This window comes from Orbicella faveolata, unplaced genomic scaffold, assembly GCF_042242905.1.
Source record: "Orbicella faveolata isolate gen_17 unplaced genomic scaffold, um_ofav_v1 contig_34, whole genome shotgun sequence".
Lineage (NCBI taxonomy): Eukaryota > Metazoa > Cnidaria > Anthozoa > Scleractinia > Merulinidae > Orbicella > Orbicella faveolata.
In genome coordinates, this window is record NW_028301563.1 from 14,172,036 (window position 1) to 14,194,807 (window position 22,772).

Consider the following 22,772-nt stretch of genomic DNA (forward strand, 5'->3'; position numbering starts at 1 on the left):
ATCATCCTTCTTGAAAAGCCCTGTTTTCAAAATGTTTTCCGTCCACACTAAAACACAAGCCGGCGTTTTCAAATTTCTCCAATTTGAAGAGCATTTTCGAAAAGGATTAGAGGAGACGGTAAGACTAACCGTAGAAATATAGTCCGTGTTTTTAAATTTCTCAGTTTTATTGTGGACGCAACCTGATTTTTTCACGTTTTCTCACAAATTGAAGTTAAATTCGATGATTTCGTCACAAGCCGGTACCCAGATACAGAGCGTTACTGAGATTGTGTAACGGATCGAGGCCGCACCTCTGTTTGAGATATTCTAGACTCTTTTTGTGTTTCTATTTCATTTTCTCGTTGTTTGTATAGGGCAAGAATTCGACAAATACGTTTCAAGTAGACTATTACCTGATTCAAGATTATTATTTTATAGTCTTTCTTACATTTGTTTCAAGATTACTCGCAGGATTGCTTACAAACAACACCGTATAATAAGAGATGGCGTGTTGTGTCGCTGCCATTCAGAGCTATTTCTGCTCATTGACACTCAGCTATAATAGAGCGAGTTGCTCGCTTGCATCTAAAAGTAAATTTTTGATGTAAGGCGCCAGAAACATATTATGCAAGACTTGATATTTTTCTTTCCACATGACAGTTTCAGAAGCTGGCATAAGTATGGCTATCACGGTGCTTCTAACGTCTCAGATGTTTTATAAACTGGATGCTCAGCAGTGTATAATTCGAGGCGAATATTCCATCCGCGGCATGATGTTAAAAAGACATACCTTCATCGAGGAGACGACCGGAATCTGGCTTAATTGTTTAGACAAGTGTGATGATGACGTCAGATGTCAAAGCCTTAACTACGTCATCAGCCAAGGCATATGTGAGTTGAACAACCGCACCAAAGAAGCCAGACCTGAAGATTTTGCTCCGGACAGCGATCGCTTCTATATTAAACGATTCAGGAAAAGAGGTATTGTTCTTCTTTGAACAGTTCATCTCTATCTTTTTTTGAGGATAGTAATTGTGTCGTATACAGGCGTGCCCAGAATCTCATTACATCCCGAGGACTACGAGCAAAGCCCGCAGTTTTTCGTCAAGAGAGCTTAACAATAGTGGTGTTTAGTAATGACAGAAAAGCGCCGAGAAAAAAACAATGTTTTTGACTTTTCTATTTTTAGTTCCCCTTGGATCCGTTGCCGAGTTGCCAGCTGAGTCGTGCGCCGAGATCAGGGCGAGTGAAGGAGAAGATGCAGTCAGCGGTAATTACTGGTTCGATTCAATTAAACCTGGCGAGGTAGTCCTGGCTCGTTGTGACATGTCTAAACTAGGTAACTAGACGTTCGGGGTTTTACCTCGATTTATTATTTTCAAACCTCTTGTTATAAGCCACATCTACGCGCTATAAAATGCCTCAACTTCCAGGCTGTTTCTATGATTAGAGACTCTGTATTCTACAAAATAAGGCATATTTGCGATGCGTACAACCTTGGCGCTAAATCAATTTTTTACGAACTTTTACATTTAAGTTATGTTACCTTTCTATTAATGTAATCGAACCAGCACTGTCAGTTTTAATAAACCCTTCCGGCAATAAACGTCCCCATAGCGAAAATAACGTTCAAGACATGGACATGGACTGTTTAATCTATGAGATGCTCTTCATAAAGAAGAAGCTTAGCTTTAAAACCCAATCGGGCTCCATCCGCGCAAAACTATTTGTTTAGAGTTAAAATAGCAATAGCATTTATGAAGGTCATGAAGCCGAGAGCTACAAAGATGGGTTTCAGGTCTGCTATCTTCTCTCGACTAATAATTAACAGTCAAACAGGCTCTATCTTCCCCGTGCAACTGACAGCGGGTGGTCAGAACCAGAAGATTCCCACCCAGCAAGAAGTTGTGTGTGGAACAGAGATATTTCAAGGAGCAGATCCGTTGCCATTCCCAGACTGGATTTTGATCATGATGGATATCTGATGAAGATGTTTTGTTTTTCTTTATAAAAAGCAAAAATTTTAAAAGTTACTTAGTTAGTGATCTCTTTTGCCTATTTGCTCCTGGCCGGGCTCCGTCAAATATATCAACAGAAGCTATTGCATTTTAATCCTTTCAATCTTTTCTTCTAAAACAGATATCGATGACTGCGCAAGTCATCCCTGTAAGAACAACGGGACCTGTACAGACGGAGTGAACGGATTCAACTGCAGCTGTGCACCAGGATTTAATGGCGCACAATGTGAAACAGGTAACTGTAGCCAAAATTTATTTTCCTTCAGATGTTAGGAGTTTTTAATCTCTTTCTATGTCGCTTGCAGTGCTTTTATTTTTCAAACTGCTTGAAAAGGGCAGAGACATATATTTTTGTTGTTGCAAAGTTCTATTGTATATGACCGATATGTGATAATAGATTTTTGGCCTGGGAAAGCACTTCTGTAAAAAGTTGTGAAAACTTTCTGGTTGCGAGGATCAGGACCGGAATCTATTACAGGGAAATATCTTCAGAGCCGCCAACAGCACTCAGCACTTAGGTCCAACGATATCATTTTAATCCAAGAACGTAACAAAAGAATATTTTACAAGGCACGGCTATTTAAGCCGAAAACACAATTCTAAAGGTTAAACATTATCTCATACATTTCAGGAAGCTCGATTAGCTGTAACGGAATTTGTAGTTTTCAACATTAATAACTTTCAAAACAATACAGGTAGATAACAGTTTAACAGAAAGACTATCACAGGTAGTAATTACAGCTCAGCGCTTATTACAGGTACGATCTACAACAAAAGTAGCAGGTGTTTGTTACGGTTAATGAATTGGAATTAATAGTAAACTGTAACTTAGAAATGCAAAATGAACTTAAGCAAATATATCTAAACCGAATATGTAAAATTTACTAAATAATCTGATTTTCTCTCCTCACAGTTATTATCTTTCTACCTTTTTCCCTTACAACAGATATCGATGACTGTACAAGTCATCCCTGCAAGAACAACGCGACCTGTATAGACCGAGTGAACGGATTCAACTGCAGCTGCGCACCAGGATTTAATGGCACACAATGTGAAACAGGTAACTATAGTCAAAACTAGTTAATTTTCATTGATATTCTACGGTTTTGAATCTCTTTCTAAGTTGTTTGCAGTGTTGCATCTTTTAACTTCAAGAATAGTTTTGTTATTGTGTTTTGTTGTTGGTTGTTGCAGGTTCTATCGAATGTGACCGTTATTAACTTTCTGCCTTATCACCTTGAAACAGATATCGATGATTGTGCAAGTCATCCCTGTAAGAACAACGGGGCCTGCTCAGACCGAGTGAACGGATTCAACTGCAGCTGCGCACCAGGCTTTAATGGAACACAATGTGGAACAGGTAATCGTAGCAGATAACATTACCAACCTTATAATTCGTGTAAATAATAAAACAGCAATGTTCACAGATTTTTTTGCTTCTGCATTTTTGATTAAAGAAAAGCACATTTTTTCCAAAACTTTCTTTTTTCTCCCTAATTCTATCCAGTTGACCTATCCAAGTCTCTAAGGAGCGAAATTTAGGCCGATAAACGATCTTATGCATTTTTGGTCATTTTGCAGATATTGTTGCTGTGGGTTCTGTCGTATACCGTAAAATGCCGCGTTAAAGCCTTGGGGTCATATAACGTCATAAGGAGTTTTGTGTGGGCTTAAAGACGGGGGGGGCTTATATCCGGGGGGAGGCATATAAGCAAAATAGAAATATTGTTTCGGAACGAGGAGATATAACGCATCTGAGCAACGAATTAAAGCTAACATACCATTGCATTTAGAACCATTACATTTATAAGACATTTATTGTGAGTCACAATAAACGGAGAATATGTTTCAAAAACATTTATAAAACACTAGTGTGACTGGAGCAACTGGAAAGGAACAGAACGTTATCTGATTTATACATTAGATGGGCTCGTATCGGAGGGGGGGGGGTGGCTTATATCGGGTATAATATCTCTGTTAGCAAATACAAGGGTTTATATCGGGGGAGGCTTTAACGTGGTATTTTACGGTATGACCGTTATTAACTTTCTACCTTATCCTCTTAAAACAGATATCGATGACTGTACAAGTCATCCCTGCAAGAACAACGGGAACTGCACAGACCGAGTAAACGGATTCAACTGCAGCTGTGCACCAGGATTTAATGGCACACAATGTGAAACAGGTAGTAGTTCATGTAAATAATAAAACAGCAATGTTAACAAACGATTGGGAGCCAATCAAAAGGTGTATTTTCTAAAAATTGACAGCCACTGGAAAAGGGAAAACAAAGAGAAAGTCAATCGTCTTTGACTATTATTGCCACGAGGAGACAAGAGATAAACCTTTTTTACGAGTTGCTGTGAAACTTTCAACATTTTTACTTTTCCAGCAGAAATGTTTTAATTCCTTCTTTACAGCATATTTCCTTGGAAAAGTTTGCCTTTGAGCAGACACACGACCCAAAGTTAAACATGCTGAACACACTAGGGCGTGTAGCTCCATTGTCATAACCTCCAATCTGGTGAAGGGGAGACATATGGGGAATTGACCGGATGGGTATGGCTTCAGGGCCGATTTTACACCTTCTGTGGCCAGGTGGAGGCGAAATGATGCTAAGAGTTATTTGAAAGTGAAGACAAATATTTTACTTAGACGAGTGAACGAATTCAACTGCAGCTGCGCGCCAGACTTTACTGGAACAGTGTGAATGAGATAATCGCTGTAGATAACAGGAGGTAATACCAGATGCAAGTAATAGGGCTGAAACGCCTAAAATCGATCGGCAGATGGCAGTATTGTGTGGTTGATATCATTGAAAGTTTCTCTAATAAAATGTATTTGCTATAGATGTTTCTATATGCCCTGTAATCATTTTAGAAACGTGAAAACTTTGGAGTGGATTTAAGGCGCCAATTCTACTTATTTTCCTTCGTAACAAGGTTCTCTTGAGGTTCTGATTTTTTTTTTTTTTTCTTTTTGCTTTTTTCATGTGTAAAGTAGTTTATTTCCACCAGAATTTCCTTTTATGCTCGTATAATGGGACACTTAACCATCGATTGTGACATTGAAATAGTAACACTTAGATCCCTTTGTTTTTAGACATCGATGAGTGTGCTGCACAGGTCGACCCATGTGATGCTGTTGCCAACTCTGAGTGCAAGAATACGGATGGATCGTACAACTGCCAGTGCAAGGATGGATTTGTAAAGAACGGCCTTAATTGTGAAGGTGCAACACAGTTTTATCATTAGTAGGGATATCTTCTATTCTGTTTTAATTAGCTACAGTAAAAAACTTTATTTGTCATTATGTACGGACGGTTTGCTACATTTAAGTATCCTATTTAACAAGTAGTCATGTATCAGGAAAAAAAATAATAAACCATACGAAGTTAGAATCCACCACATAGTCAATTAAAGTATCCCACATGGTATTCCTCCAGCGGTTTATCCAATGCCAGAGACTAAACATACCTTAGTGGAGAAACACTGGCGCTGATTGCGATGTTCTCACACATAAAGTCGATAAACATCATCGCCTGAGGGAAACATTTATTCACCAATGGCTTGCCTACAGGTTACCCAACGACATTTGAACTGGAAGTTTCAAATGTAAATATGAAGATTTTCTCGTATAAACAGACAAAAAGGTGGTAATTAATACCTATTGTAGAAGCTATATTTCGGTGGCGAGATCTTTTAACAACCTTGTTCCCAGGAAAAATGGAAACAAAGACAAATCATATAGAAATGTTTGTGCATGACCGGATGTAATAAAGTGATGTAAAATTGAACAAAATATATGAAGTGACTGTATTCAAACTACAAGTAACACGCAACAACACAACACGAAAGAGATATCTACGGATCAGGGGAGAGTTATTTACGTATTACTTTGTTTGCTTTTTTTAGTTGACGTATGTAAAAACTACCAAAATCTGTCCGATGCAAAAAGAAAACATGACTACGCAACACAAGGCGTCGCCAAATGTGACACTACACTCAATGGCTGGTATCGCTTCCAAGGAGCTGCAGGCACAAAAATGGTGACCACATGTCCACCAGAGTTCCGTTGTGATACAGCCTGTCCTATCTGGTTGAGAAGTGGTCATCCTACAGTGGCTGAGGGTACAGTCTCAAGAAACGTCTGCATTCATAGGTCTAACGACTGTTGTGGCATATCATTCCCCATTCAATTAAAGAACTGCGGTTCCTATTATATCTACAAGTTATATTTCCTGAGGCATTGTCCTGCCCGATATTGCAGTGCTGACTAATCTGATCATAGCATGTGTACGTTTCAGTTAGCTTCAATTGAATAGTAGTGGCAAGAGACTTAGATCATTGTCTCCTTTAGTGCCAAGCGGGATATTACTTCCCGACATGATTACCTACAGTAAAACTTAACTATGGCCTGGTTGTTCAAAGCATGACCAAGCTAGTCCAAAATTAGTGTTACTCAATTATAAACTTAAGCCATTTTTTTCTCTCAACTTTTGACGACGGCTGACAAGCTCTAAGTCCTCTAAAAATTAGCAAAGAAAATACTTTACCCATGAAAGAAAACTTTAAACCTCCATCAACTCTTAAACCTGCATTACGAACAACCTGACCACTATAAACAAATAAAATGCACATCGAGTTTCAGGCGTTTCTCGGGAGAAGACTTGACGGTGTGACATAAGAGGTCAGTTTTTTTTAGGCAAGACACTGTAACGCTGTACAGTGAGCTAGTAGATGAATAGAAATAATATCAATTCGAATAGCATTAGCAAAGTAACTCGCATTCTCTTAACAACAGTAAAGGCTTTAAAGAAATTAGTTGCTCAAGTTGATTTGCTATAACTTTGGACATTTTGTCTTCTAAGAGAGCTTCTGAGAAATTTGTTTGGCCCTGCAGTAAAGACATTGAATCAACGCAGGTCTATTCTTGTCGGTGATTTGAGTAATCCATTTGCTCTTGTTTATAGAGAGGGAAATAGAGTGTGATTAGAAAAACTTAAAATCTGACAATGTTTTCAATATTCCGTCGTTTATATAATTTGTGAAAAGTGAGGGTTATTTAAAACTTTCATAACTTCCATTCCTCAAGACAAGAGACTCTAAAAAGAAATTTGATATGAAAGCCTGAGTAACAATTTTTCTTGATTGCACGGAACAACCATTACTTTGTCTTATCTTGAAAACTGCTCGTCCTATCGGTTTAGCTTAATTTGTTTAAAAGTTATTCAACACTTCTTTAACCAGTTTTGATTGAAATTATAAGCAGTATACAACAGGGATAACTCGTTTTTAGCTGGTGTAGGTAAACTTTTGTTTTGTATGTTTGTTTATCTGTGTGTTTTTGTTTGATTTGGTTTTTCAAAAATATATCTAGTGTAATCGCCTGTAGGGAATGCCAAAGTTCTTTAGTAAACATGGTTGGCTATTGCCCAGACGACAGTCAAAATTAAAATTTGCTGACATCCCAGGCATTATACAATCAATTTGTATAAAATAGTACTGAACTTCTCGTAAATGTAACTTAGTAGCATAGCCTAGTTTCTGTAGTATAAGCAGACCGAGAAGTTTGACTTTTTTTTTTTTTTTAATTACAACTTTTTGTTTCTTTTTAAATTTGGTTTAAATTTTTTAAGTTTAAAATTAAACACTAAACTATTAGTAGACCTCTTCAGGAATATTTACAAACATACACTAAACGCCTGTATTTAAGCCACGCCAGCGGCTATTTCGAAGACACGAACCACTAAGGTTTTGTCGGATTTACGAAAGGACACAGGCGACGTTGTGAAAAATTTACACAAGGCGTGACGAAGATTTTGGCTCACGGTTTTAGCCGCCGTAGTACCAATGAATGCGATAGCGTCAGGCGCTTGTACAGGACGGGTAGAGAGGAGAGAATTACGGATTCTTTGCACAGCTGAAAATGCCGGCTGATATCATAGCTAGTTATGCTGATGTGGAGTGACGGTGGTAGAACTCTCCAGTAACAATATGGCGGATTTTACAAAAGAAATTATCTCTTCTCTGAAAGTTCTAAGGTTGCTGATTTCTGTTGCAGCATGTTGAGCTGGTAAATTATGTGTACATAATGTACATATTAAGACGCCAACAAAAGAAATCTCCTCCAGACATTTTGCCTCTTTCCTCACTCTATAAAAAAAAACTCTTCCTTCGGTAATCTAACCAAGAAACAATTCAGTTTGTCTCCTCTCTCTTTAGCCCAACATCTGTCTCAAAATTCTCTGTAGTGTTTCACTGAACTTTTCTAATCAGATTGATTTGAGAATTCCACTTTTTATCACATCGATTTACATTAAACTTTGTTTAATTCTTTAATGATATTCTTCAGAGATTTTGCGTTTAGTCATTAAGACATTATTTCGTGATCTTAGTCTTCATATTCCTTAGTTAAAGTGCCCATAGTGTCAAAACGGTTTTTTTTAGCTCATCTAATTCTACATTTCACCTAATGAGCTTCTGCGAAAGAATTTTTCGATTAGGATAAAACGTAATATTTTTACGAATCTTTACAAAGTTGAAAATTCTATTTTCTTGCAGTCGACCCCTGCCACTGATCACAAGAATAACGAGCTCAAAATGGCCACGAGCCTGATGCCTGTGACGTAGGTTCAGGAACCGACGATAAAGACTGATGTTGTTTTCTGGATCATTAACGTTGTTACAAAGAGCGGCAACGCACCTTTCCGGCATTTTCGATTAAATGTAGACAACTCTGAAGCGAAATTTCCGCTTGTTTTCAAGTCAGATAAATCATGACCCAAATCACGTGTTCCTGAACCGACGTCACGACTCACTTCAAAACGAGGAAGACTAGTGCGAATGGTGGACCAAAATGGCGGCAAATTTGAACGTCTTTAAAATCTTATAAAAAAATTGCATTTTATCGAAACGAAAAATTTTTTCTCAGAAGTTCATTAGGTGAAATGTAAAATTAGATGAGCGAAAAATTTTTTTTGACATTATGGGCACTTTAACTCCACAGTGATAGAATCCAGGCAACGAAGTTATTTCCAGAGACAAGCTTCTTTTAGGAAATGGTCAAATTCCTTACTTTAATTTGTAAATATATTTAAGTTGTAGTGCTAACATGGTATAAGGTATACAAACAGACAATAGTCACTTACAGATATACGTCCAGTACCTTTGTTATTTAATTTCGTATATGTTAATCAATAAGTAATGAATATCAATAACCCTTTTCAACTTTTCTCATTTGCATGCGAGACAGTTTCTTGCCGAAACTACAAAATGCCTAAAATTACAAGTTGGATTATACTTAAAAATTGTTATTATTGGGACAGTCTATAAGTACCTTGTAAGATTTAACGTCTATTTAAAACTATGAATAAGGACCCTTTATTATTATAACAGCAAATATTATTCACTTTGTTACTCAAAATAATGTAATGTTCGATGGGATTAGTACAACTAAGTTATACATATACATGTATGTTCAGTTATATTTACCACAGCGCTAGAGTTATTCAAAGGGCCGGTACCACGAAAGTGCTTCTGTCAAGTTTTCCGTGCGACAACAGACACCAGGAGTCAAAAGAAAAGCGCTGGAATTACTGTTGATTAATTTGTTCATGATGCAAAAATAGATTTCAAATAGCAACAAAACAACTTAAACGAAATTCAAGTTGAGGATGAAACTAACTCTTATCCCACCAAAATTTCTTTCCTGGTTAAATTCGCATCCCACGAAGTTATTAGTTTTCTGACAGATTCCACCGGAAACCAATTAATTTTCAATCTAAATACAATTTTCAAACCGTACAATGACTTGCGCACTATCACGCTACACTGGTGCCCAATGTCAAATAAAATTCCTTTAAATGTCATGGTTGTTAATCTTTTCGAATAGCTTTTATACTGTGAAAAGATGAAGGTAAAGGGCCGACCTCGATCTTTTGGTACTGCCCGGATCTCTCTGACAATGACACTTAATTTCTTTCATTGAATTCTTTATTATCCTCCACCACTTCTTTCTTTCTTTGCAATCATCTTTTTCACTTTTCACTTCTTCTTCACTATGTCCTTCCTCATCATGGCAGTTTGCCTCTAATTCTTAATCGGTGAGCTTTGCATAAGCGCAAGTACACATATCCTTGCTTCTGGATGCCAATTTCCCTTGTTAATGAGGCTTGCTAATCGAGCTTTGTGCCAGTCTACTCTCAATTTTTCTAGTTCATTTAACAAAAGCATTTGTTTTGTAATACACTTGTAGGCTTCCTCAGAATCACGTTTGATGATTTTACGCCTTGTTTCTTCTTGGATTTTGTTTGGGCGCTCTCTCTTTCTCTTTTCAGCTTATTTTTTATTTATTTATTTTTTTTTTTTTGTCTTCCGTTCTTCATTCCTGTCTTATTTGGGAAACTTTTGAAGGCTCGGTCAAGACTTTGCTTTATGCTTAAAAACTTCTCTTATTTGTCACTGACATCTCCTTTTATTTGAGCAAGTTCCTCTTGCACTGCTTTAGTATACTGATAGTGCTCACTGGCCCATGGCGTAAGTTTATTTCTGTTAAAAAGTGTCCCCAAATTGGATGGGATGTTAATTTTCTTCCTTTTTCATTTGGGACATAATTTTTTCGAATTTTTTAACACCTTTGGACACAATGCCTATATGATTAGGCCTTAGTTGTGTCGGGGACATTCTCATCAATTTAAAACAGGACGCTTCATTTGTTTCAGAAATAAAGAACACTCAAGTCATGCTTGACCTTTTCATGATATTTTTGGGTTTGAAATCTTCTTTTCCTTTCCTTGTAAAGTTATCCAGCAAATAGGGTTGTGCATAGACTACGAGTAGTCCCTCTTTCGCTTAGTCCGTCCTGCGTGACGCGGAATAAAACCGCGAGAAAAAATATGGCCGCGCGAAAGGAGGGACTACCGCCTAAGCCCAAGAGTTTGAATTATGCGTTGCTCGCACAACGCAAAAATATGATTGGCTTATGTTACGAACGCTGACAACGTTGACAACATTCGAGGTGCGTGTGACGTCTTGCGGGAATGTTTTGGAACCGGAGCGAATCGAAGTGGTACCAGAGCAAATCGAAGTGCTGGAATTGCGCTTCGCAAGCCGTGATGTTCTTGCGAATTTGCCAACAGGCTTTGGAAAGATTCAAATTTATCCAGTGTTTTGTTTGGCAAAGCTTTCCGCCTCCAACCCGACTGCGAGCGTGTTAGTGATTTCGCCGCTCAGCAGCATCGTCCAAGTCAGCGAATATAAATTCACTAAGCTTGGCCTTTCTGCCGTCCATTTGAAAGATTTAACCGGACTTTCACTTGAAACCGGACATTCACCTGAAACTTTCCGCTGCTATCGGCAAACATTTCACCGCAGTTGGATGATCTCCTATGTCAAACACATAATGTAAATTCTCGGTTGAAACTCTGCATTTGAAATTTTCGCAATAACTTTTATATTTACACTTACAGACGCAGCGAAAATCGTTACAAGATGCCTCATTCGCCGTCTTCTTTTTAAAACGTCTTTGGCAGTTTCGCTGAAAAAACACTGAACGAAGATATACTTCTCACGGCATATGTTTTTGCCAGAGCAATGTTATTCAGGATATCTCCCGGGGTTATTGACAACAGGCGATAATAAGAGGACGTCAAGATGAGAAATCCTACACCGAAAAATCCCTCGGCCGTGAAAGGGGAAACTCTTGGGCTTAGGCGGATTTCGCGTGGCCATTTTGTTTTCTCGCGGTTTTCTTTCGCGTCACGCACGACGGACTAAGCGAAAGAGGGACTACTCGTAGTCTAGCTTGTGCATGTTTGTACATGTCTGGGAGTATTTTGTTGAATTACTTGGGCCTTTCGTGCTTTAGGTCCTTATACAAGTACTTAAAATAGCCTTCGCTGTTACTCTCTGTTCCAGTTCCCAATTTTGGTGATGAATTCCAAGGCAGCCGGCATGGAAGAAATAAAATATAAAGAAACATAAATATAGATAATGAAAGAAATATATAATGAGAACAGGCCTCACATCGTCATTCAATTTCTGCCATGCAAATTGTTCAATCCAAAAATACTTTTTCAATGAAATAGCAAAGAATCGTGTTGTTAAAAGCATGTCAAAAGAAAATAATGCTAAAGAACCCGCAAGACCGGATGCAAACTTAAACAGATACATGACGTGAGAAATGCAAGCAGAGACAACAGGAAACGCAAGCAGAAAAAACAGGAATGCTTCGAGGACTATGATTGGAACACTCCTTGTCGCACTGGTAAAGTTGGGCAATTAAGCAATCAGGAGCTTGACAAGTATCCGTCAGTCATTTCAACCTTCAATTAAAGGGCAAGAAAAATGATAAGGTGCAACGAGTCACTGCACATGCCTTGATCAGAATGGGTGAGGTACTTGATACCCATGTCTCTCTTCAGCGGCACGAAGTACTGCAAGATGATAACAGTGACGATGATATGGACAGCAGTTCTGATGCGGAAAGTGACAGCGGAGATGATATCGTTATTTCGCATCTTTGCAGCTCAAATTAATCGGAAAGCGAGAGTGATTCAAAAGGAAACCAACAGTGACAGAGTACCTGTTGTAGCACAGGTCTCTGGCCAAACCCGATCTGGGCGCAATATTTTGAGGTCGTTCTCTCACTGTCGTGACTTTTTTTTGTATTAGTTGACCCATGTAAGTGGACTGTTTGGAAGTGTTCACCGGTATGCACTATATGGCTAAAAGAAATACATAGCCCCTCGCCCCGTCCCACTCCTATCCTTATTCATTTTAGTGACCCCCTCTTCATTTTCTCATTTTTTGATCATCCCCCCTCTTACTTTCCAGCCCCCCTCCCCCTTCCCCTAAAGCATAAATATTGAATGGTCCCTTATTGTTCGGTGTACATACAAGCCTTCTTGAGGAGACAGACCTTTAGCAAGGACGAGCGTGACAGATTGCAACGCCTATTGGAAACAACAAATGACTTCAATATTCTGCGCATGTCAGTGATGTTTGCTAACCGTCTTCGCACCGACCGGAAATGAAATTACCATTCAGTGAATGGTTACCAAGGGTTAAACTTTTAACTTGGAAATTATACATGTGGTCGTCTTTTGTTGCTTTGCCTCTAGACCAAGAGTGACATAATAACATGTAGTATATAGTCGAACCGCCGGTTGCGACCACCTCCCGTAAGCAACCAGTTTTCCAAAATACAGAGTTTCCAAGTCAGATCACTTTGTTTGGAACCTCTTGTAAGCGATCACCTCTCGTAAGCGACCGCGACCACTTCTAGAGCTAAAAGTTTTAAATTTTCTTTTGTTTTTAACCTTCAGTGAGCGACCACGGAACAGATTAGAGACCAAAAATATGACAACAAGACACACTGTAAGATGTTGTAACATTATCGCATTCCTGAGTAGTACAAGAGATAGAAATTTTCTCAGCGAAAAGTACCGGTTTTTCTCTCGAAATTGACTTTTCTGATGAATAAGACATTTAAAATATGGGTAAGACTCTGCAGTTATCACATGCTAATGAGGCAAAATTTTGATGGGCAAAAAGGTTTGCGCTCTCGATAGCGACCACCTCCTGTAAGCGTCCACCTAAGCTTGACATTTTGGATGGTCGCTTACGGGAGGTTCGGCTGTAGCACTTTTATTTTTTACGAAAAAAAACTCTCTCTTTTTTTTTTTTGCAAAAAAAAAAAACAAAGTGAAACGTCTTCGAAAAAATAAAATCTGTCATATTTACATTGCAAGCGTAACTTGACGCCTGATAATTTTTTTTCATGAGTATGACAAAATTAAAAAAGGGACAATATGTTCGCCAAAGGAAAAGAATAAATTTAAATCCAATCATTTGGATGGCGTTGAATTAATAAAGTAACTTTTAGCGTATGACAATCATACGCATGGAGACCTGTAAAATATAATGTTCAACATCCTGCCTTTTGTCTAAACGTTAACAAAACCGAGGAATATATTAAGCGAACAGTGCAAGTCGCAATGACGTCCTGTTATAGATATGTATTCAACATTCAGGCTAACTTTATCATGAAAATTCATAATAAGGAACCAAAACAAAGCTGCGGAACACGGTAGATGTCGACGACGTTGAAGGTTTTTATATGAGTGATTGTAAAAACATGAGTTTGCAACGTTTCTTTCATTGAAATAGGCCAGGCCTACAAGAAGAAATTCTTTCCTGTAGGCGCCGTTGACAAACCCGCAGATAGGAATATTTTGTTTACATAATAAGTGCGTAATTTAAACAGGATGTCTTTGTAAGAACAGGAAGAGTCAAATTGACACGAGTAGAAATAGCTCTGAATGACAAAGACAAAACACGCCATCTCTTTTGAGACAGTGACTTGGAATGAGCTGAAATTTCGACTTCAAGTTTCCAGCTTGTGTTAGCTCAATACTATCTTACCACTTTCCACGAGACATAAATGTGAAAACTGATAAAGCATGATGTAAATTCAGTTTCTTGAATGGCATTTAGCTAACTTGTAGTCAACTTATGTGCATGGAGAGCTATAGAATATAATGTTTAAGTAGTATATAGGGGATTGAATGAATAACCTTTTTCAGAGGAAGAAGTCTTTCCCTCTTCCACGACCCCCAGCTTAACACCGAAGATCACAAGCTCGCTTCGGTGTTAAGCTGGGGGTCGTGGAAGAGGGAAAGACTTCTTCCTCTGAAAAACATTATTCATTTAATCCCCTATATACTACTGCGGAATTGCGAAAACCGGGAGGGCGGCCCATCAATTAGAAACAAACGGCATCTCTGTTATACCGTTCGAACGCCGGCAATGGTTCTAGGAAGAAGAAACTGCGAGTGGTTAATGCGGAATCGGAAAGAAAGCTGCAGAAAGAGGTGTGTCGGGGCTTTTTGCGGACAGCACAACTACCAGCTAAAGAAAGGGATGAAAATGCCGGACCCATGTCGCGGCTGCGGAGTCTGGGTACTGTGCGACTACCGGTTATGCATGGGGTGCGGAGAGAGCGCGACAAAGCAGCGGCTAAGGCGAAAGCTCAAAAAAGCAAAGAAAGATTTTGAACTTGTTTTGCTCGAGCTCAAGGCAACACAATTAGAGAAATGACACCTTACGTTATACTGGTTCCTCGATGAGCAAGTCGCAAACGCATTCAGTTGGCCAAAACTTTGAAGAAAGTCTGGAAGAAAAACTCGCGAAAATCGACCCAGCGGCGCTGTAGTATTTATTAGACCAATTATTACCTCCAGAAAAAGTGCCGGCTGTCCGAAAGATTGTTGAGAAAGTTCTGGACGAACCCATCGCCCGAGAAACGGCGAAGCGTTTACGTAAACCATTGCGCCCTAAACCTTTCCAACGAAGGAGGCCTCCCCGGGAAAAGAGGGATAGAAAACAGGAAGAGCTTCTGAGGCTGTTCGACCCCTTCTCAGAAAATAGGAGCCGAACGTTGAAAGACTACGATAAAGAGCTTGAAAATCTGGATGATGAGGAAAAAGAAGAGGGGGTAGAGGAAAAAGGGAGGCGCTTCATTCGCTGGAGCTTCAACAGAGAGCTGGGAAGAAGCCTGGTGCCGAAAGTTATGGCAAAGATTCGAGAAGAAGTCCACACATTGTTTTACGTAAGGTACGTTTACTCTTTCCTGCTGCGAAACATTGAAGATGGGGCGGTAATAGAGTACTACAATCACCCTAAAAAGGAGGAAGGCACGCCTTAAATAAGAGAGCTTTCTGAAGCGGAGGAATGGTTAAGTAAACAGGAGGCGAAGCGCCTGGAATCTAACGATATAGAGCGACCTTGAACTAAGTGGGTGTTCATAAGATTCTACAAAGTCGAAGTGAAGGTCGTGCTTGACCGTCAGCCGCTTTTGGGAACAGGCCCCTTGCCAGACTGGCTACGCAACCTTGAGCGTGGGCGAGGAGGACCTATGGTGGCGTTGGATACCTATAAAGACAACCTGTGCCTATGGCGCTGTATTGCCGTGCACCAAGGAGCTCTCCCCCATCGAAGTACAAAAGCAGCCCGCAGTCTAGCAAAGAGTTTCTTAAAACTCGAAAAAATGCCTGCCGACGCGCCAAAAACTTCTCTGGACGAAATTAGCAAGGTCGAAATACATATGAATCATGGCAAAGATGTCTCAGCTTGGCTCGTTATACGTGTGTATGAGCCTGAGCGCGGGGAAGATGGAGAAGTGGTATGGCACCACAGAAGAAGCCCGCCGGCCAAGCTGAAATACCTCCTGACAATCGGTATTTATGAAGGGCACGCCTTCGTGATAAAAGACATCGAAAAGCTGGCGAAAACACTTGAATGCACGGATTGCCGACAGAGATTCACACAAGCTTGCCACCTTCAACGACATGCCCAAACATGTGCGCAAGGAAAACGGTAATGGATTTTAAGGGCGAAATAGTGAAAGAGCGACCGACAGTTTTCTACCCAAAGAATTTCGCCTCAGAAGAATCGCTAAGGTGGCTAGTTCTAGAATCCAGGATGCGGAAAATCCACATTCACCACTCAATGTGCGGGCACGGTGGTGAGTGCTGGATTAAGGGGGCGCCTGTGGATGGGTACAATCCGGAAAAAGGACCGTATTCCAATATCACGGATGCCACTGGCACGGATGGCGAAAATGTTTCCCGCACGATCGCGACAAAATAATTGACCGCGGCGACCAAACACGCGAAGACAGGTACCAAGCCACAATGAAACGCACGGAAGCTCTTCGAAAGACTGGCTACCGCGTGGTCGAGGGTTGGGCCTGCGAAGTAGGGAAAAACGCTGTCGTTGACTTACCGAAGCGCGAAACAAAAATCTACCCGCACGTGATCTTTTACGATTTCGAGGCGTATGGCAATTGCAATAAGCGGAAGGAGCTTACGCCCATGTACACGGTCGAAAACGTCCACATCCCAATTTCGGTGAGCGTTGGCGACACCCTTGAAAGAGAGCCAACACACATCCAGGACACAGACCCAGCGGAGCTGGTCCGCAAGTTTATGGAAGAGCTGGATAGACGCGGAAAAAGAATTAGGGCCCAGGTTTATTCCAGATTCGATTGGACTGCTGCCAAAAGCGCAGAAAAAAAAATCGAGGAATGGTGCGACCAGGTTCCTGTCGTCGGGTTCAACTCAGGCAGTTACGATCTGAATCTGATCAGAAACCACTTCGCAGGCCGCCTAGCTGACACAACAGGAAAAGTTAGAGTGGCAAAAAGGGGGGAAAAATTATGTTCTTGCTCACTTGGGGCTTCCGTTTCCTTAACATCATCAACTACCTTGGCCCGGGGACAAGCTACGAGAATGGGTGAAAGCCTACAGATGTGCGTCAGAGAAATCGTGGTTACCGTACGAGTGGCTCGACAACCCCGAAAAGCTTGATTATCTGGGGCTTCTAGACTATCCAGAGTGGTATTCGAAGCTAAAGGGAGATTACGTTCTCACGATAGAAGAGTGGAGGGGGTGCCAGAGACTGTTCGAAGTTAAGCGAATGCGTACCTTCGCGGACTGGCTGCGTTACTACAACAATCTCGATGTGGCTCCCGGCCTTGAGGCTCTGGAAAAGATGAGAGCCTTCTACAGTGAGAAGGGGGTCGACATCCTGAAAGACGCTGTCAGCATCTCAAGTGTGAGTTTGCATTACTTGCTCCAAGGAGCGGTTGAGCGGAGCGCAGAGCTTTACGGCCCGTGCAAAGAAGAGTATGAGATTCTGAAAAAAGCTGTTGTAGGAGACCCGAGCCTGGTTTTCACAAGGCGTTATGAAGCTGGTGTGACGAGGATAAGGCCCCATCGAGTTGCAGAGCCGCGTCTTTGCAAAAAAATCGTTGGATACGACTCCAACGCTCTGTATCTTTCGACCATGCTCAGAGAAATGCCTTGCGGGAAGGGGAGGGTCGTGCACTACAACGACGAGTTCCAAGCGGAGGCGGCGCAAGTGCTAACAAGCAGGCTCAAAAAAGGAAACTGGTTTGGATTTGCTGAAGTCGACATTGAGATTCCAAAGCCCTTATACCCAAAGTTTGAGATGTGTCCTTTCTTTTACAACAAAGTTGTTCCTGGCAAAGCTGTACCGAAACATATGCTCGATTACTTGGCTAGAACTGGCAGAAAACGTGGAGACGGAAAAAAACTTGTGGCGGCGCTGTCTGCAGAACGGATGCTGGTGTACGCTCCTCTGCTCCTCTGGTAGTGAACCACGCGGCGGTGGTAACAAAGGTTTACAGAACAATCGACTACCAACCGGCCAAGACCTTTCCCTGGTTCGTGGAGCAGCTGACAGAGGCGCGCCGGACAGGAGACGCGGACAACAGCAAAGCGCCGCTCCCTGAAGCGTTCAAACTGCTGGGAAACAGTGCGTATGGGAAGCTTATCGAAGCTTTGGAGCGGCAAACAAACGTGATTTACACCAAAGAAGAGAAGGTAGTCGACAGAGCCTTGCGGAACGCGTATTTCTCTGATCGTAAAGAGGTCGGGTCGGCGTATGAGTTGGAAAGCCGAAAGCCACGGATCACAATCAGGCGGCCGTTTCAGGTCGGAATCGCTGTCTATCAGCTGGCAAAGCTGCGGATGCTGGAGTTATATTACGACTTTCTCGACAGGTATTTCGACAGAAGAGATTTCGAGCTGATCCAGATGGACAGCCTCTACATGGCAATCTCCGGTGAGCGGCTCGAAGACATTGTCCGGCCAGAGCTGAAGCAAGAATTCGAGGTGGAAAAAAACCAGTGGCTGTCTTGGGACAAGTGGAGCGGTCGAACCCCAGGTCTCTTCAAGCTTGAGTGCGACGGCAGCCGGATGATCGCGCTCTGCTCGAAGTGCTATTACGTCGACGAAGTAGAGGGCGAAAAAAAGAAGTTTAGCGCGAAGGGGATGTCGAAGAAGCAGAACGAGGTCACGTGGTAGCGTTTTGAGGAAGCTTTGGAAGGGAACAAGGATATGGCAACTAACAGAGGTTTCAAGCTGCGGGACGGGTGGATTACCACTTACGAGCAGCAGAAGCTGGGGCTGAGTGCGTATTACGACAAACAGTGGGTGATGGATGATGGAATCTTCACCGAACCAATCGAATTTCACATTTAGTTCACGTCAGCCGGAGGAAGAGTGGTGTTTGGAGGGACAACCAGCAGTTCTTCACGCACAAAGCCGCGCTCGGGGCCATCGTGCAAATAGTAGAGAACGGGTTGATTCGGTTTGGTAAAAGATCTTTCAATGCTGAAAACCTTCAAAGACCAGATTGGATCTGTGGCTCTTTTTGCACCCCCTTCAAGCTCTCCGGGTTGGTAGAGATAACGAACTTGGACGAGAGAGTAGAGCTTTTTTTCCCTTTCTCCAACAGGCCTCGAATAAGGTGTTGATGGCTTTGAATAAACAGCTTTTTCTTGATGGCAACGGCGGGTTTCTTGCCTGTAAGTCTTGTTGCCTCGTTGTTCAAAGCCAAAACAACTTCTGGAAGTCTTTTCACCCAGGCAGTGGACCGCTGGCCCTCAGGGAGTTGCATTTCAACGGCGTACTGGTGCCTGAACAAGCGCTCAGCCAGGGTGCGGTTGAAACGTTCAACAATGGCCTGGTCGCGGTGAATGTCAACGCGCCCGCGCCGGATATATGTTTTGTGCTTTTCCATCTCTTTTGTGACAGCTCCCATGAATTCGCGCCCTGGGTCAACCTGCAGCATTTGAGGCCATTTCAGAGCCGCGCGCTTGTAAATCTTCTGAACGGCCTGGGCAACCCCATCAGAATTTTTCGAAGTCAAGGGTTCGGCCTCTTTGTAGCGGCTGGCCAAGTCGACAACGGTCAGCGCGTATTTGAAAACTTTGCGCCCGCGGGGCAGTTTGTCGTGCGGCAGAAAAAGAAGGTCCGCCTGGTGGACCGAGTTGGGTGTGGGAACGTCGAATTTCGGCCGAAGAATTCGCCTCGGCGCGGGGAGGAATATCTGCCAGAGCGCTTACTTGATCAGCCACTTTTTTGCGGTTTCTTCAGGTACCTTGGCGGCTTCGGATAATTTTTTGATCGCGGCAATACCTTTCCAGTAGCCCCCGGGGCTGTAGCATATCTTTGCGAGTTTGTCGTCCATAGCGTTACTATAAGTAAGGCGTAAAAACGTATAAAGGAACCGGAAGGCTGCGTAGCTCAGAGCGAGCGCCCCGGCGCCCACGAACATTAGTTCACCATTTTTCTGCTGCTCGCTTGGCTGATAGAAATCTGAGAACTTGGGCTCTTTTGGGGGTATCATTCGTTCGTCAGGATGCGCCTGGTTGTAGAGTTTGAAGGCATAGTCAGGGTTGGTGAAGTTCTGCTTGGCCTCCGCCTTTATTTGCGCGTTGGTCGCAATCCAGTCGAGAAGATGGGTGCGGTCGCGCATGTATTTGGCGTAAGTCGCTTGGTACGCCTCGAGAGCTTTGTCGCCCCCGCCAAGCGCCCTGGCCAGATAATTGCCTCCGATAAAAGCCGTGGCGTTCAACACAGCCCCACCAACCATAATCGCGATTCTCGCCATGGTGCTATATATCGGAAGCTTTTTTTCAAATCATTGATTTCAAACTCTGTACTCGAGGTTCTTCTTGTCTTCCGCATGTATTCGGGAGTTGGTCGCAATCCAGTCGAGAAGTTTTTTGGGTTCGGTCTTGTATTTTTCTCGAGCATTTAGATACGCCTCGACGTCTTGATCGTAGCTCTTTTTAAGAGACTCCGCATTTATATGCATGTTTGCCACAACCCAGTCGAAAACTACTTTTTCGCGGTCGAGAACTAATTCATCGAAAACCTCTAGAAACTCCTTGACTGCTTCATCGTAGCTCTTTTCTTTTTCTCTCGCGGCTCTCAAAACAGCCTCGTAAACATTATCCCCGATGCTTACAATACTTGCCATGGTGCAATATAAGATTTTTTTTTTTCTTCAAATCAAAAAAAATTCAGACGCTGGTAGGAAGGATTTTTTGATCCTCGAGGTACTGTTTGAGCACAATGCTACCCGCCATGACGGCGGTGAACTTCACGTAATTCATCGCACTGCTGCTGAGATCAGAAGTAAAATTCTCTTTTACAACCTTTTTTGCGGCCCAGCCGATGCCAGCGGCTAAGCCAGTGATAGTAGCGGCCTCCATGATGGTCGTAACAAGCTTGTTGTCGGACATAGTCGCGTTTGCTATTATGGAAAAAATAAAAGTTCAAAACAAAATTTTGATCTGCCTTGCGAGTTTGTCGTCCATGGCGTAGAATGAGTTTAATGGAGCAGGGAGGTTGCGAAGCCCAGAGCAAGAGCCACGGCGGCTCCCATGGTTCCTAAGGACATGATTTCAGCATTTTTCTGCATCACGCTTGGCTGATGGAATTCTGAGACCTTGGGCTCGGTGGGGATATCTCGCCATCGTCTTTTTCTTCTTCTTCTTCGTCTTCTTCTTCTTCTCTTCTTCTTTTTTCTTCTTCTATTATTCTTTTTCTTCTTCTTCTTATTTCTTCTCCGTCCTTATCAATAAATGCTGCACTCAAAAGATCACTGGTTGTAGCAATAACCTTCTTGCTGATGTTTACACATAGAAACGAGATACCAAAAATTGCGGCTGAAGAGATGAGAATCTGGGGAAAGTCAACTTTAAGCATGTTGATATATATTCCACTCGGAAAAATTTAAATCATTTTTTTTAAACCTTTTGGCTGTGTCGCGCGAGCAGGTTCTGGCTCAATACACGCGGGCTCAGGTGCGGGCTCAGGCGTTTTTTTGACGAATGCGGCCTTGGCCTTGGCCTTGACCTTGGCCTTGGCCTTGAGCTCTTCACGTTTGTAATAAATTCCGACCAGTGAAACGACTAAGCTGCCAACAGCAAGCCATTGGGTGGTGCTGAGCATGCTATTTTTTTCCCCGCCTCTCTTTGGGCTTTCGCCTTCTGTAGTCGGGGCTGGCTCAGGGGCCGCTGTGGTGGCTTTCGCCTTGTTGTTTGCGAAATAAGCCTCAGCTGCTTTTTTCTGTTGTTCCCGGGCCAGCCGCGTTCTTTCAGCAACCATTTTTCCAGCAGCCACACGCTTGGGATTTTTTACGCGTTGCGTTGTCGTAGTTGTGGCTTGCTGTGTGATATCGACCTGCGAATTCGCCGTGACGGCAGGTGCTGTATGGGTCTCGCCCTGAGAATGCGCCGCGACATCAGGTTTGCTCTCGGCTTGTTCGGTAGACATTCTGAAAACAAATGTGTATGTTGAGCAAATATAATAATGCTTTGGAAATTACTCAGAGTTTGTCTGCAATCACTCAGCAGTTGTTGAGGATTGCTGCGGAATTTCTTCCGATTTTTCTTCGACTTTTTTCTCCAAATGCGCGTCAAAATCAATATGTTTCGTGGTGATCAGCATCGCGTTTGCCGCAGCAAGAAGCCGACCGCACTTCAAAGCAAGGTTGCCGGCCAGATTGGATAGCTCTTTGTTTCTGATGAACTATGCCACCTGCTGGACCACTCGGCGGCTCGGGCTCGGTTTGAAGTAGGTTCATAACTTCTGCTAACGCGGCCTCTTCTTCAGCCATTGTTCAAGGCTATATTCAACTTTTATCTTTTTATTCAAAATAACTTAACCCCGTAGGGGTGGCGAGGCGAGAACACAAGATAAGAGAACTTTCGCTCTTTCAGCTTTGAAATCAGGCTTTTGTACTCGTCCAGGGCTAGCTCGCCGGCGTAATCATCGAAGATGGCTTTCGTGGTCTTGGCCGAGGGGGTGTAAAAGAGAACGATCGCCGCCACGTTCTCCCGGAAGGAAGCTGTTGTGCTGGTCATCTTCTGGGTCAGCACCCAAACGCTGAT

The 22,772-nt window shown here is 42.2% G+C and overlaps 1 protein-coding gene across 1 annotated transcript; it reads left to right on the plus strand.

The window, feature by feature from the left end:
• The first annotated feature begins 657 nt into the window (after positions 1 to 657).
• LOC149104939 (uromodulin-like) lies at positions 658 to 6,611 on the plus strand. The gene is made up of 4 exons (XM_089272298.1): positions 658 to 963; positions 1,172 to 1,321; positions 5,103 to 5,231; positions 5,915 to 6,611. Exons 1-4 carry the CDS (start codon positions 663 to 665, stop codon positions 6,277 to 6,279), a joined length of 945 nt encoding a protein of 314 aa, XP_089128424.1. The 5' UTR covers positions 658 to 662; the 3' UTR covers positions 6,280 to 6,611.
• Positions 6,612 to 22,772: the final 16,161 nt, after the last annotated feature.